At 39.4% G+C, this 15251-nt stretch overlaps 1 protein-coding gene across 1 annotated transcript; it reads left to right on the plus strand.

Moving 5' to 3' along the window:
* The first annotated feature begins 9608 nt into the window (after positions 1-9608).
* LOC110258123 (olfactory receptor 12D2-like) lies at positions 9609-10604 on the plus strand. Its single transcript, XM_021081281.2, has one exon. It carries the CDS (start codon positions 9630-9632, stop codon positions 10602-10604), a length of 975 nt encoding a protein of 324 aa, XP_020936940.2. The 5' UTR covers positions 9609-9629.
* Positions 10605-15251: the final 4647 nt, after the last annotated feature.

Genomic DNA, 15251 nt, shown 5'->3' on the forward strand with positions numbered 1-15251 from the left:
GAACACAACCCATGGCATTCCCCATCTACAGAGCAAGCCAGTGGCCCCATTTAGTCAGGGAAATCAGTACACAGCATTGCCTCATCCAGGACACAAACAACAAAATGTGCAGACCCTGCCAGGGCAGAGAAGCTAATTCATACCCTCACCTATGGATCAGTATAGGAAGCATGACCAGAGAACCCAGGATAAGGCATCACAGAGACCATCCTACAGCATCACACTGGAAAGAGAACCAAGCCAGTAGCCATATTCTACTATTTCTCAGTCAGGGGAACACTCTCCTCCCCTCCACCACCTCATAGCTCAGGATGTAGCCTATCACAAAACTAGACCCTGACCACCTCATAGCTCAGGATGTAGCCTATCACAAAACTAGACCCTGACACCAAGCCCAATTGCTCAAGGAGATTACCAGCAATCTACAGATTCAATGGAATCTCTATCAAAATACCAATGGCCTTTTTCACAGAACTACAACCAATAATCCTAAGATTTGTGTATAATTACAAAAGACACCAAATAGTCAAAGCAATCTCGAGAAAGAAGAACAAAGCTGGACAAATTACTCTCCCTGATTTCAAGCAATAGCACAAAGCTATACTACAAAGCTATGGTCAAAGTAATATGATAGTGGCATGAAACCAGGTGTATAGATCAATGAAACAGAATAGAGAGCCCAGAAATAAACCCTCACTCATGTCGTCAATTAATCTGTAACAAAGGAGGCAAAAATATACCTTCATGAATCGGTGCTGGGAAACTGGACACCTACATGCAAAAGACCAAGCTGGACTGCTTCCTCACACTATCTATGAAAATAAATTCAAAATGGGTTAAACTTAATGTAAGACCCAAAACCATGAAACACTTAGCAGAAAACATAAACAATACACTCTTTGAATTGATCTTAACAATATTTTTTTGGATGTTTTCACCTCTGGCAAAGGCAACAAAAGCAAAAAAAAAAAACAAAACAAAACAAGTGGGACTACATCAAACTGAAAAACTTTCATACAGTGAAAGAAATCATCAACAAAATAGAAGACAGCCTATTGAATAAGAGAAGATATTTGATAAGGAGTAAATTTCCAGAATAGACAAAGAACTCATAAAACTCAACATCCAAAAGCTCCAAACTGATTGAAAAAAGGCAGACAAGAGTTACCTGCTGTGGCTCAGCAGGTTAGGAACCTGACATAGTGTTCATGAGGATGCAGGTTCGGTCCCTGGCCTTGCTCAGTGGGTTAAGGATCCAGCGTTGCCACAGCTGCAATGTAGCGGGCAGATGCGGCTCAGGTCCAGGTTTGCCATGGCTGTGGCATAGGCCAGCAGCTCCAACTGGAAGCCTAGCCCAAGAACTTACAAATGCCACAGATGCAGCCATAAAAAAATAAAATAAGCAAATTTTACTTAAATTCTCTGAGCCTCACTTTTCTTGAGGTATATAGGAATGGTTTTAGTACTTCCTTCACTGGTTGTTTGAAAGAAGTAATAAACTAATACATGTAAAGAACTCAGAACAATAATTTATACAATCGGCACACAATAATTGTTTTTTATTTGTATTATATTCATAGCATATTCTATCATAAGAGATTATTAATAGGATGAATATATAATGAACTTATGCAAAGCCACAAATATGAACTTCAATAGAAAGATGGACAAAGTACATAACATTTATAATTAATTAGAAAGCTTGGAGGGGATAAGGATCAAGATGGTGGAGAAATAAGATGTGATGCTCACTTTTTCCCATGAACACATCAAAAAAAATTGACATGCAGAATGATCTGCACAGAACATCTACTGAATGCTGGTCTTAAACCTTCAAAAAGGGCAAGAAACCCTTCACATAACTGGGTAGAACAAAAGAAAAAGAGGTGGGGGGAAGGAGAGAAAAGGAATCAGGATGGAACTGGCACTCCTGAGAGGGAGCTGTGAAAGAAGAAAGGAATCCACACCCTGGAAGCCACCTAATTGACGGGGAGATTTGCCAGGATGGAGGGACCTCAAAGTTGCCGAGAAAAGCACAGCAACTAGACCGAGGACAAAGTAGATGTGAGCCACACAGACAATCTGCACCACTGCCACCAGACACCACAGACTGAGATGCTTGAGCAGGGGCTGGGCGCTGAGATTCACACTCCTGAGTTCAATTCCTAGGAGAGGACTAGGGTTGGCTGTGTGGAGACAGCCTGAGGGCCTAGGGAGCATTGCACCATGGGCCAGGGAGCAGAACGCCATAGCTGAGGAAACCTCGGAGGAGGTCTGGGCCCATAGGAGAAGCAAGCTGCCATTGTTGGGAGGGCGAGAGCAGGAGGGGCAGACCACCATAGGAATATCTTTCCCTGAGCACATACAGAGTCTCAGAGGGCAGGGTGCCTCTAGCGCAGGCTACAGTTGGCGAGGCACCACTTGCTTGGGCTACAGGAGACCAGGTGTCTTTTGTGCGGGCTATGGGTGGCCAGGCACCTCTTGTGTGGGCTAAGGGCAGTAGGGTGGGGGTGTTAAGTGCCATGTGGTGTCTCTTCTGTGATCTACTGGGGGGTGGAGGGGAAAAAACCACAGCATTCATCTCAGAAACCAGAGGGGGGGTGTGGTCCACCACAACTAGGGGTCTGTGAACAGGCTCCACCTGAGGACCCAGTCACCTCAAAATTCGGAAAAAAAGAGGGCACTGCAACCAAGCACCACCTGTTGCTGCTCCCACTCCTGCGGGAACACACACTGCTGCTGCCACTTCCACACAATAGACACAATAGAAAAGCTAGACTTCACTGACATTTTCAGGACACCATATCCAAAAAAATCAGGATATACATTCTTCTCAGGTGCACATGGAACATTTTCAAGGATCAATCACATAAGGGGCACAAAACTAACCTCAACAAATTTAAGAGTACAGAAATTATTTCAAGTAACTTCTCTGACCACAATTGACAAATGATAATCAAAACACGACCATTCGAAATCTGAGATTTCAGAAAAGAAGTGCCTAGAGGGAAGTTAATAGTGATACAGGCCTTCCTCAGAAAAGAATAAAAATCTCAAATTGACAATATAACATACCACCTAAAACAACTAGAAAAAGAAGAACAAACAAAATGCAAAGTCAGCAGAAGGAAGGAAATCATAAAAATTACAGAGGAAATCAGTAAAATAGAGATTCAAAAAACAATACAAAAATAAATCAATACAACGAAGAGCTGGTTCTTTGAAAAGGTAAACAAAACTGACAAACGACTGGCCAGACTCACGAAGAGGAGCGAAAGAACAGAAATAAACAAAATAAGAAATGAAAAAGGAGAAATCACAATGTACACTGCAGAAATACAAAAAAAAATAAGAGATTACAATAGTATGCCAACAAATTTGACAACCTAAAAAAATGGATAACCTTCTAGAGAATTACAGCCTCTCAAAACTGAGTCAAGAAGAAATAGATCAACTGAACAGACCAATCACTAGATATGAAATTGAATATGTCATAAAAACACTCCCGGAGTTCCCGTCATGGCGCAGTGGTTAACGAATCCGACTAGGAACCATGAGGTCGCGGGTTCGGTCCCTGCCCTTGCTCAGTGGGTTAATGATCCGGCGTTGCCGTGAGCTGTGGTGTAGGTCGCAGATGCGGCTCAGATCCCGTGTTGCTGTGGCTCTGGCGTAGGCCGGTGGCTACAGCTCTGATTCAACCCCTAGCCTGGGAACCTCCATATGCCGCGGGAGCAGCCCAAGAAATAGCAACAACAGCAACAACAACAACAACAGACAAAAAGACAACAGACAAAAAAAAAAAAAAAAAAAAAAAAACTCCCTACAAATTAAAGTCCAGGACCAGATGGCTTCACAAGAGAATTCTACCAAACATTCAAAGAGGAACTGATACCCATCCTCCTTAAACTTTTTCAAGAGGTTGAAGAAGAAGGAACACTCCCAAATGACACCACTTTTATTCCAATACCAAAACCAGACAAAGATACCACCAAAAAAGAAAACTATAAGCCAATAGCTTTGATGAATATAGACATAAAAATTCTCAACAAAATTTATAGCCAACTGAATCCAACAACATATAAAAAAGATCATACACCACAACCAAGTGGGATTCACCTCAGGTTCACAAGGATGGTTCATCATACCCAACTCAATCAATGTCATATACCACTTTAACAAAAAAAGTAAAAAAACCACGTGATCATCTCAATAGATGTAGAAAAAGCAATTTACAAGGTCTAACATCGATACATGATTAAAAAAAGCGGCTATAGAGGGAACATACCTTTAACATAATAAAAGCCATTTATGACAAACCCACAGCAAATATAATACTCAATGGAGAAAAGCTGAAAGACATCCTGCGAAAATCTGGAACAAGACAAGGACGCCCACTCTCACCACTTTTATTCCACATAGTACCGGAAGTCCTAGCCACAGCAATCAGACCAAAAAAATGAAATAAAAGGTATCCAAATTGGAAGAAAAGGAGTAAAATTGTCATTGTATGCAGATGACATGATACTAAATATAGAAAACCCTAAGGACTCCATACAAAAACTACTCGAACTGATCAACAAATTCAGCAAAGCAGTAGGTTATAATATTAGCATTCAGAAATCAGTCACATTTCTGTATACTTACAATGAAATATTAGAAAAGGAATACAAAAATACAATACCTTTTAAAATCGCACCCCAAAACATCAAATACCTGGGAATAAACCTGACCAAGGAGGTAAAATACTTATATACTGAGAACTATAAAATATTAGTCAAGGAAATTAAAGAAGATGTAAAGAAATGGAAAGCTATTCCATGCTCCTGGGTTGGAAAAATTAATGTTGTAAAAATGGCCATACTACCCAAAGCAATCTACAGATGCAATGCAATCCCTGTCAAATTATCCATGACATTTTTCACAGAACTAGAACAAACAATCCAAAAATTTATATGGAACCACAAAAGACCCAGAATTGCCAAAGTAATCCTGAGGAACAAATCCAAGCAGGAGGCATCTCTCTCCCAGACTTCAGGCAATATTACAGAGCCACAGTGATCAAGACAGTGTGGGTACTGGTACCAAAAGAGACATACAGACCAATGGAACAGAACAGAGGACCCAAAAATAAACACAGACACCTATGGTCAATTAATCTTTGACAAAGGAGGCAAGAACATAAAATGGGGAAAAGACAGTCTTTTCAGCAAGTATTGCTGGGAAACCTGGACAGCCACATGCAAATCAATAAAACTAGAACACACCCTCCCACCACACATGAAAATAAACCCAAAATGGCTTGAAGACTTAAATATAAGACAAGACACCATCAAACTCCTGGAAGAGAACATAGGCAAAACATTCCCTGACATCAACTGTAAAAATGTTTTCTTAGGTCATTACCCCAAGGAAACAGAAATAAAAACAAAAATTAAACCGAAGGGACCTAATCAAACTGACAAGCTATAGCACAGCAAAGGAAACCAAAAAGAAAACAAAAAGACAACTTACAGAATGGGGGAAAATAGTGTCAAATGATGCAACTGACAAGGGCTTAATCTCTAAAATATACAAACAACTTATACAAGTCAACAGCAAAAAAGCCAACAACCCAATAGAAAAATGGGCAAAAGACCTGAATAGACATTTGTCCAAAGAAGATATACAGATGGCCAATAAGAATATGAAACAATGCTAAACATCACTAATTAACAGAGAAATGCAAATAAAAATTACTATGAGGTACCACCTCACACCAGTCAGAAATGGCCATCATTAATAAGTCCACAAATAACAAATGCTGGAGAGGGTGTGGAGAAAAGGGAACCCTCCTGCACTGTTGGTGGCAATGTAAACTGGTACAACCACTATGGGAAACAGTATGGAGGTACCTCAGGAAAGCAAATACAGAATTACCATATGACCCAGCAATCCCACTCTTGGGCGTATATCGACAAAACTTTCCTTGAAAAAGTTACATCACCTCTATGTTCACTGCAGCACTATTCACAATAGCCAAGACATGGAAACAACTTAAATGGCCATAGACAGAGGAATGGATTAAGAAGATGTGGTATATATACACAATGGAATACTATTCAGCCAAAAAAAAAAGAACAAAAGAATGCCATTAGCAGCAACATGGATGGAACTAGAGACTTTCATCCTAAGTGAAGTTAGAAAAAGAAAAATACCCTATGATATCACTTATATCTGGAATCTAATATATGGCATAAATAAACCTTTCCACAGAAAAGAAACTAAGGTGGACATGGAGAACAGTCTTGTGGTTGCCAAGAGGGAGGGGCAGGGAGCAGGATGGACTGAGAGTTTTGGGTTAATAGATGCAAACTATTTCATTTTGTTGGATAAGCAATGAGATCCTGCTGCTTAGCACAGGGAACTATATCTAGTCACTTGTGATGGAACATGATGGAGGATAATGTGAGAAAAAAGAATTTATATGTATATATGTGTTTGACTGGGTCACGTTGCTGTATAGTAGAAATTGACAGAACATGGTAAATCAACTATAATGAAAAAAATAAAAATCATTTTTAAAAATGGAAAAAATTAGGGAGTTTCCGTCGTGGCGCAGTGGTTAACGAATCCGACTAGGAACCATGAGGTTGCAGGTTCGATCCCTGCCCTTACTCAGTGGGTTGGGGACCCCACCTTGCCATGAGCCGTGGTGTAGGTCACAGACATGGCTCGGATCCCATGTTGCTGTGGCTGTGGCATAGACCAGCGACTACAGCTCCGATTTGACCCCTAGCCTGGGAACCTCCATATGCCATGGGAGTGGCCCAAGAAATGGCAAAAAAAAGACCAAAAATTTAAAAAAAAATTTTTAAATAACAATAATAAAAATGGAAAAAACTCTGCTAAAACTTAGAAAAAAAAATAACTATGAGGTACTACCTGACACTGGCCAGAATGTCAATCATTAACGAGTCAACAAATAAAAATGTTGGAAAGGGTGTGGAGAAGAGGGTACCCTCCTTCACAGTTGGTGGGAATGTAAACTGGTACTACCACTACGAAAACAGTAAGGTGGTACCTCAGAAAACTAAATTTAGAACTACCATAGGATCCAGCAATCCTGGGTATATATCTGGACAAAACTTTCATTGAAAAAGATACATGCACCCCCTATGTTCATTGCAGCACTATTCACAAAAGCAAAGACATGGAAACAACACACAAATCAACCAATGAATGGATTAAGAAGATGCAGTAATATATACAATGGAATACTATTCAGCCATAAAAAAAGAACAAAATAATGCCATTTGCAGAAACATGGATGGAACTAGAGCCTCTCATACTAAGTGAAGTAAGTCAGAAAGACAAAGACAAATTCCATATGATATCACTTATATCTGGAATCTAATATACAGCACAAAGAACCTATCTTACAGAAAAAAAAAAAAACCTCATGGACTTGGGAAACAGACTTGTGGTTGCCAAGGGGGCAGGGGGAGGGAGTAGGATGGACTGAAAGTTTGGGGTTAGTAGATATAAACGATTGCAATTGGAGTGGATAAGCAACGGGATCCTGCTGTATAGCACATGGAAATATATCTAGTCACTTGTGATGGAACATGATGGAGGATAATGTGATAAAGAATGTGTACGTATATACATATGTATATATGTATGACTGGGTCACTTTGCTGTACAGCAGAAATTGATAGAACATTGTACATCAAGTATAATAGAAAAAATAAAAATCTTAATAAAAATTTAAAAAGCAAAACGTATCCAGAGTTCCCATTGTGGTGCAGCAAAAATGAATCCAACTAGGAACCATGAGGTTGTGGGTTCCATCACTGGCCTCGCTCAGTGGGTTAAGGATGCGGCATTGCCGTGAGCTGTGGTGTAGTTTGCAGATGTGGCTTGAATCTGGCATTGCTGTGGCTGTGGCTTAGGCCAGCGGCAACAGCTCCAATTAGACCCCTAGCCTGGGAACATCCATATGCCACGGGTGCGGCCCTAAAAAGACAAAAAAAAAAAAAAAAAAAAAAAAAAAAGTGCATCCTTTCAATCCAATGGCAGGAAATGAAAGGTATTTTAACTAAGAAAACATGAGGCTGGTGAGAATTGTACTGTCTATGGTCTGAAATTAAGAAAGAAATATGTTAGGGAAAAAACATAGGAACAATGAAAGCAAAATGGAACTCAAGAAATATTCCCCAAGGAATATTCTCTTAATACAGCAGATATAGGAAGGGATCTTGTTTATTCTTACAATAATGCTCTCAAACCCAGGGGACAAGCTCTCTCAGGCTTTCCATGTCTAGAGATCTGTGGACTATAAAAGACAGGCAGAATTTGAGAAAGAAATAGCTTGGTAAGATGATGAGCTTATGCTGCAAACCCAATACAAGCTATCACCTCAAATATTTTTCTACTATTTACTTTACAAATATTTTTCCCTTTATTTTTCACGAGTATAAACCTGAAAAGATTTCATAGCTGTGAATTTGAACACTCAAATCAGGTATGAGAATGAAAACAGGAGACAAGCTGAGAAGTTACTCCTATTCTCTGTCATCTTCCTAGTATTGAAGCTAAATGCCCAGCATTTAGAGCTGCTTTTCTATCTTAGGATGGACTCCTCATTGTGTTTATGAATTAGGAAAATGCTTTACTGCCTACATTTTTATTGCCATTTCTCTATATATTCTCCAAATATGTAATCTCACAATGTTCACACTTCAGTGAAGTAAATCATTTAGTACAGGAAATGTGATTGCTATTTTCTTTAAAGGGTAGGAAATTTTTTCCCCAAGTGATTATTGATACAATATTGTTTTGTGGGTCAGAGAACAAAATATGTATCTTAAGCATTTATACGTTAAACAGGAGTAATAAATTTTTTAAATATACAAAATATAAGTGGCTATCAAAGAAAGCTACTCTGAATTCCTTGAAGCCAGACTTTTATAGAAGTGGATTAAAATTTAACTAGTTTCTCAAATTTTTCTCTAGTTATCTATATAGCCTAGAATCCCATGGGATCCCTAGTAATGTTCCCTAATTCATATTTTTATTCTAGTCACATTAAACATTTTTCTTCTCCTTTCAGAGATTTCCCAAATTTTGAATCATTCCCTTTTTATAGGAAGCACACTAATGTCTGCATATCTATTCGAATTTTCTTACAGCTTTATTTTTCTCAACTTGTCTCTTCTTAAGTAAAAACCCTTCAGATGGATACCTACTAGGTCAAGAGATAGCGGTGTAGTGGAGTAGTTTAAAATTTACCCTCTCTTACAGCTGACTTGGGATAAGAAAAGGCAACTTGTATCAGAAAGTACAAGTTCGCAGTCACATCAGGTGGTAGGATGGCAACAGGCTCTGAATCCCTGGGAGAAACAAAAATACTATGATAAATCTAATGAAGAAAAACAGGTAGGTGAGTAACAGCTCATAACCAACACATAACCTTTGCAGTTTATAAGCTAACGGTCCACATCCTGTAAAACCTTTGTGCTGGGACTATTTACAACAACAATGCTCGCCCTCAAAATGTTGTTGTCCAGGAGGGAAAATCCTCAGCTGGAGGACTCTAATTTCCAGCAGAGATAGCATTCCATATACTCTTTTGTCTTTGCTTTTAAGTGATGCCCAATCAAACATCAGTCACTGAATTTCTTCTCCTCGGAGTGACAGACATCCAAGAACTGCAGCCTTTGCTCTTCGTGCTTTTCCTCGCAATTTACTTGGTCATTGTGGCTGGGAATGGAGCCATCCTGATGGTTGTCATCTCTGAGCCAAGACTCCATTCTCCTATGTATTTCTTCCTGGGAAACCTGTCCTGTCTAGATATCTGCTACTCCACAGTGACGCTGCCAAAGATGCTGGGGAACTTCCTCTCCTCACACAAAGCAATTTCTTTCTGGGGATGCATAAGCCAGCTTCACTTCTTCCACTTCCTGGGCAGCACAGAGGGCCTGTTGTTGGCCGTGATGGCTTTTGACCACTTCGTGGCTATCTGCAAACCACTTCGTTACACTCTTATCATGAATCCTCAGGTCTGTGCTCAAATGGCTGTCACTGTCTGGGCCATTGGTTTTTTCCATGCCCTTCTGCACTCCGTAATGACCTCTCGCTTACACTTCTGTGGTTCCAACTACATCCATCACTTCTTCTGTGATATTAAGCCTTTGCTCAAGCTGGCCTGTGGAAACATTGAGCTTAACCAGTGGCTGCTCAGCATTGTCACGGGGACTATTGCCATTGAGCTTAACCAGTGGCTGCTCAACACTGTCACAGGGACCATTGCCATGGGTCCATTCTTTCTAACACTTCTCTCCTATGGCTACATTATCACCCATCTTTCCTTCAAGACCCATTCTTGCAGCATGCTTCATAAAGCACTGTCCACTTGTGCCTCCCACTTCATGGTAGTTTTTCTTTTCTTTGCTCCTGTTGTTTTCACATATATCTGTACTACCTCAGGTGGCTCCATGGACCAGGACAGGATCATTGCCATTATGTACAGTGTGGTCACTCCTGTATTAAATCCACTCATCTATACTTTGAGGAACAAGCAAGTAAAGGGAGCCTTGAGTAAGCTGGTAAAAAGAAGATTCTGACTTGAACAAATCTAGAGAAGTCTTCTGAGGCACCAAAAAAACGGCATTAAGAAACTTTAGATGTTGGAGTTCCTGACATGGCTCAGTGGTTAACCAACCTAAGATCCATGAGGATGCGGGTTCAATCTCTGGCTTCACTCAGTGGGTTAAGGATCCAGCATTGCCACGACCTGTGGTGTCGGTCACAAGCACAGCTCGGATCTGGCATTGCTATGGCTGTGGCATAGGCTGGCAGGTACAGCTCCAATTAGACCCCTAGTCTGGGAACCGCCATATGCCATGGGTGTGGCCCTAAAAAGACAAAAGACAAAAAAAAAAAAAGAAGGTTGAGATAGGAAAGTATATTGGTCCTCAAATCATTTACCATATGTATAACAGAGGGAACTAGATAAAGAAAAAATAAATGGGTCTTAGTCAAGTTGTATTGAACAATGCATTCTTATGTAATAGAAAACTGAACAAATGGAACACCAGCCATGGAACTCCACGGCTGAATTTGTTTTTGAGATATCAGGTGATAAAATTGATTTGTTACATAATCTAATGTGTTCGTCTCTAAATTTACATATGGAAATATGCCTATATTCCCCATGAAGTGTATTATTTTTAAGTCTCTTTATATATATTATCCTTTCAAGTTACTAATTTTAATATATTTTTAAGGATTTTCACTTAGGACTATCATAACAATAAGAAAAATAAATGTTAACTTACATGCTTTAAGAGGAATTTTAACATGTACTTCATGATTTCTTGTGGTCCAAGCATGGGGGTAAAAAAAGTAATTAAAAAAATGACACTGTTACCATAACTTGACTGACATAAAATAACCAGTGGCTCATCTAAAGAGTTCAAGAACCATTATTTACAGATGTGTTTTAGAAGTCCATATCTTGGCTATTGTGAATAGTGCTGCAATGAACATGCGGGTGCATGTGTCTTTTTTAAGGAAAGTTTTGTCTGGATAGATGCCCAAGAGTGGGATTGCTGGGTCATATGGTAGTTTTATGTAGAGTTTTCTAAGGTACCTGCATACTGTTCTCCCTAGTGGTTGTACCAGCTTACATTCCCACCAACAGTGCAGGAGGGTTCCCTTTTCTCCACACCCTCTCCAGCATTTGTTATTTGTGGACTTATTAATGATGACCACTCTGATTGGTGTGAGATGGTATCTCATGGTAGTTTTGATTTGCATTTCTCTAATAATCAGTGCTGAGCATTTTTTCATGTGCTTGTTGGCCTTCTGTATATCTTCTTTGGCGAAATGTCTATTTCCATTGGGTTGTTGGCTTTTTTGCTGTTGACTTGTATAAGTTGTTTGTATATTTTAGAGATTAAGCCCTTGTCAGTAGCATCATTTGACACTATTTTATCCCATTCTGTAAGTTGTCTTTTTGTTTTCCTTTTGGTTTCCTTTGCTGTGCTATAGCTTGTCAGTTTTTTTTTTTTTTTTTTTTTTTGGTCTTTTTGTCCTTTTTTTTTTTTGTCTTTTTGTTGTTGTAGTTGTTGCTATCTCTTGAGCCGCTTCCACGGCATATGGAGGTTCCCAGGCTAGGGGTCGAATCGGAGCTGTAGCCACCGGCCTACGCCAGAGCCACAGCAACGCGGGATCCGAGCCGCGTCTGCAACCTACACCACAGCTCACGGCAACGCCAGATCATTAACCCACTGAGCAAGGGCAGGGACCGAACGCGCAACCTCATGGTTCCTAGTCGGATTCGTTAACCACTGCGCCACGACGGGAACTCCAGCTTGTCAGTTTGATTAGGTCCCTTCGGTTTAATTTTTGTTTTTATTTCTGTTTCCTTGGGGTAATGACCTAAGAAAACATTTTTACAGTTGATGTCAGGGAATGTTTTGCCTATGTTCTCTTCCAGGAGTTTGATGGTGTCTTGTCTTATATTTAAGTCTTCAAGCCATTTTGGGTTTATTTTCATGTGTGGTGGGAGGGTGTGTTCTAGTTTTATTGATTTGCATGTGGCTGTCCAGGTTTCCCAGCAATACTTGCTGAAAAGACTGTCTTTTCCCCATTTTATGTTCTTGCCTCCTTTGTCAAAGATTAATTGACCATAGGTGTCTGTGTTTATTTTTGGGTCCTCTGTTCTGTTCCATTGGTCTGTATGTCTCTTTTGGTACCAGTACCCACACTGTCTTGATCACTGTGGCTCTGTAATATTGCCTGAAGTCTGGGAGAGAGATGCCTCCTGCTTGGATTTGTTCCTCAGGATTACTTTGGCAATTCTGGGTCTTTTGTGGTTCCATATAAATTTTTGGATTGTTTGTTCTAGTTCTGTGAAAAATGTCATGGATAATTTGACAGGGATTGCATTGCATCTGTAGATTGCTTTGGGTAGTATGGCCATTTTTACAACATTAATTTTTCCAACCCAGGAGCATGGAATAGCTTTCCATTTCTTTACATCTTCTTTAATTTCCTTGACTAATATTTTATAGTTCTCAGTATATAAGTATTTTACCTCCTTGGTCAGGTTTATTCCCAGGTATTTGATGTTTTGGGGTGCGATTTTAAAAGGTATTGTATTTTTGTATTCCTTTTCTAATATTTCATTGTAAGTATACAGAAATGTGACTGATTTCTGAATGCTAATATTATAACCTACTGCTTTGCTGAATTTGTTGATCAGTTCGAGTAGTTTTTGTATGGAGTCCTTAGGGTTTTCTACAGATAGCATTCGCAACAGCCAAGACATGGAAACAACCCAAAGGTCCATTGATGGATGATTGGATTAGGAAGATGTGGTATATATACTATTAAGCCATGAAAAAGAACAAAATAATGCCACTTGCAGCAACATGGATGGAACTAGAGACTCTCATACTGAGTGAAGGAAGTCAGAAAGAGAAAGACAAATACCATATGCTATTACTTATATCTAAATCTAATATAGGGCACAAATAAAACTTTCCACAGAAAAGAAAATCATGGAATTGGAGAATAGACTTGTGGTTGCCAAGGGGGAGGGGGAGGGATGGATTGGGAGCCTGGGGTTAATAGATCCAAACTGTAGCTTTTGGAATGGATTAGCAGTGAGATCCTGCTGTGTAGCACTGGGAACTATGTCTAGTTGCTTACAATGGAGCATTATAATGTGAGAAAAAAGAATGTATACATGTATGTTTAACTGGGTCACCATGCTGTATGGTAGGAAAAAAATATTGGGGAAATAAATTTTTTATTTTTTTTAAGAATTAAAAATTTAAAAAGAAGTCAAATGGTCCAACTGGCAAGGATTATTGTGAAATGTTATTAAAAGTGGAGGGAGATTTAAAAAAAGTCTCAGGAGTACCTTCTATCCTACTTGTGGTTTATTTTTATTTCTCAGCTAATAGTCACGGAAAGCTTCAACTTACAGAATTTTTTCTACTTTTCTGTTTGATTTTCCTATTCTAAACTTATTTCACAAACTAAATTATTAGTTTTATTTTTCATTTCTGTAGGGGGAAAAAAACTAGGTAGGTGACTTGCTAAGGTTATTGTTCATAGGGGAATAAAAAAGAACCAAGATGTTTGGACTCCTGCATCCTAACTTATGTTTATTCCCATGTGATAGTAATTATATACAAAGAACCTTGTAAAGCAGTTAAGAAAAATGGAATGAGACAAGAAAGCAAATAAAGAAAAAATCACGCAAGTAATGTCAAATAATATATCTCTACTTCTCTAAATAAAATAATACTTTTAAAACTTCAAGAAAAAAAGGTATTTGGGGTACAACAGATACACTTTCTGTCTTCCATATTATAGTAGACAATCATGGATGCTGTCCCTGGATTCCAGGCTAATTCCCAGAGTCAAATTTCTACAGAGACTAACTTGTGATGTCCAGAGGGAAGAAACAGAATAAATGTAAAATTAAATGTATCAGCTAGCACATACTAGCAGTAGTAACCGTGGAACTTGATTCTGAGAGTGCTTAGGAGACTGAAGCATAAAGTTGGATTTTATGTTAGAATCCCTTACCTCAGGGACATTGGATTCTTAGGCAAGGACCCAAGGGATGTGGATCTTAAAAGCTTAGATAAGGCAGTGGTCGAGATGATGAGTGTGGAAATGACTGAGTTGCCCTGGCAGAAGGCAGGAGAAGGATAAAGACATTCAGGAAAGTGGAGTGGACATGCCATGTGAGGTAAGAAAACACACCAGAATCTTACATTCCATGCGAGAGCGTAGAGGAGACATACCATTTCCCAAGATCATCAGGAATGTTCTGCTAGAGGAGTACCACAATCACCAAATCCAGTGGTGAGGCTCTCCTCTGTAGACTGGGGATGACTGAAGAGATAATTACAGAGCTGGATCATTAATAGTGCAGGGGAAAAGGAGTTCTTAAACAATAGAGGACAGATGATAGAAGTGAACCACCAGAATCAAGACAGTTAAAATTTCCATAACGAACAGTGAGGTCAGAGGGGCAGCCAAGAAGCCTTTACCCACAGAGAGTTCTGGAGATGGTTAATATACTATGGTGTGTCTAGGGGCAAAATCAGGGATCAGTCAACAAGGATACTGCTTAAACTCTACAGTTAAAAGGCAAGAGTGGGAAGCAAGAAACTGTGATCTTCCCCAGTAAAATGTCACAGTTACTGTCACTGTTTCTTGACCTCATTGCCTCATCATGACCCACA

Source organism: Sus scrofa, chromosome 7 (assembly GCF_054392235.1).
Source record: "Sus scrofa isolate SSC_HxYL_T2T_F1_AM1 chromosome 7, Sscrofa_HxYL_maternal_Yorkshire_Landrace_v2.0, whole genome shotgun sequence".
Taxonomy (NCBI): Eukaryota; Metazoa; Chordata; class Mammalia; order Artiodactyla; family Suidae; genus Sus; species Sus scrofa.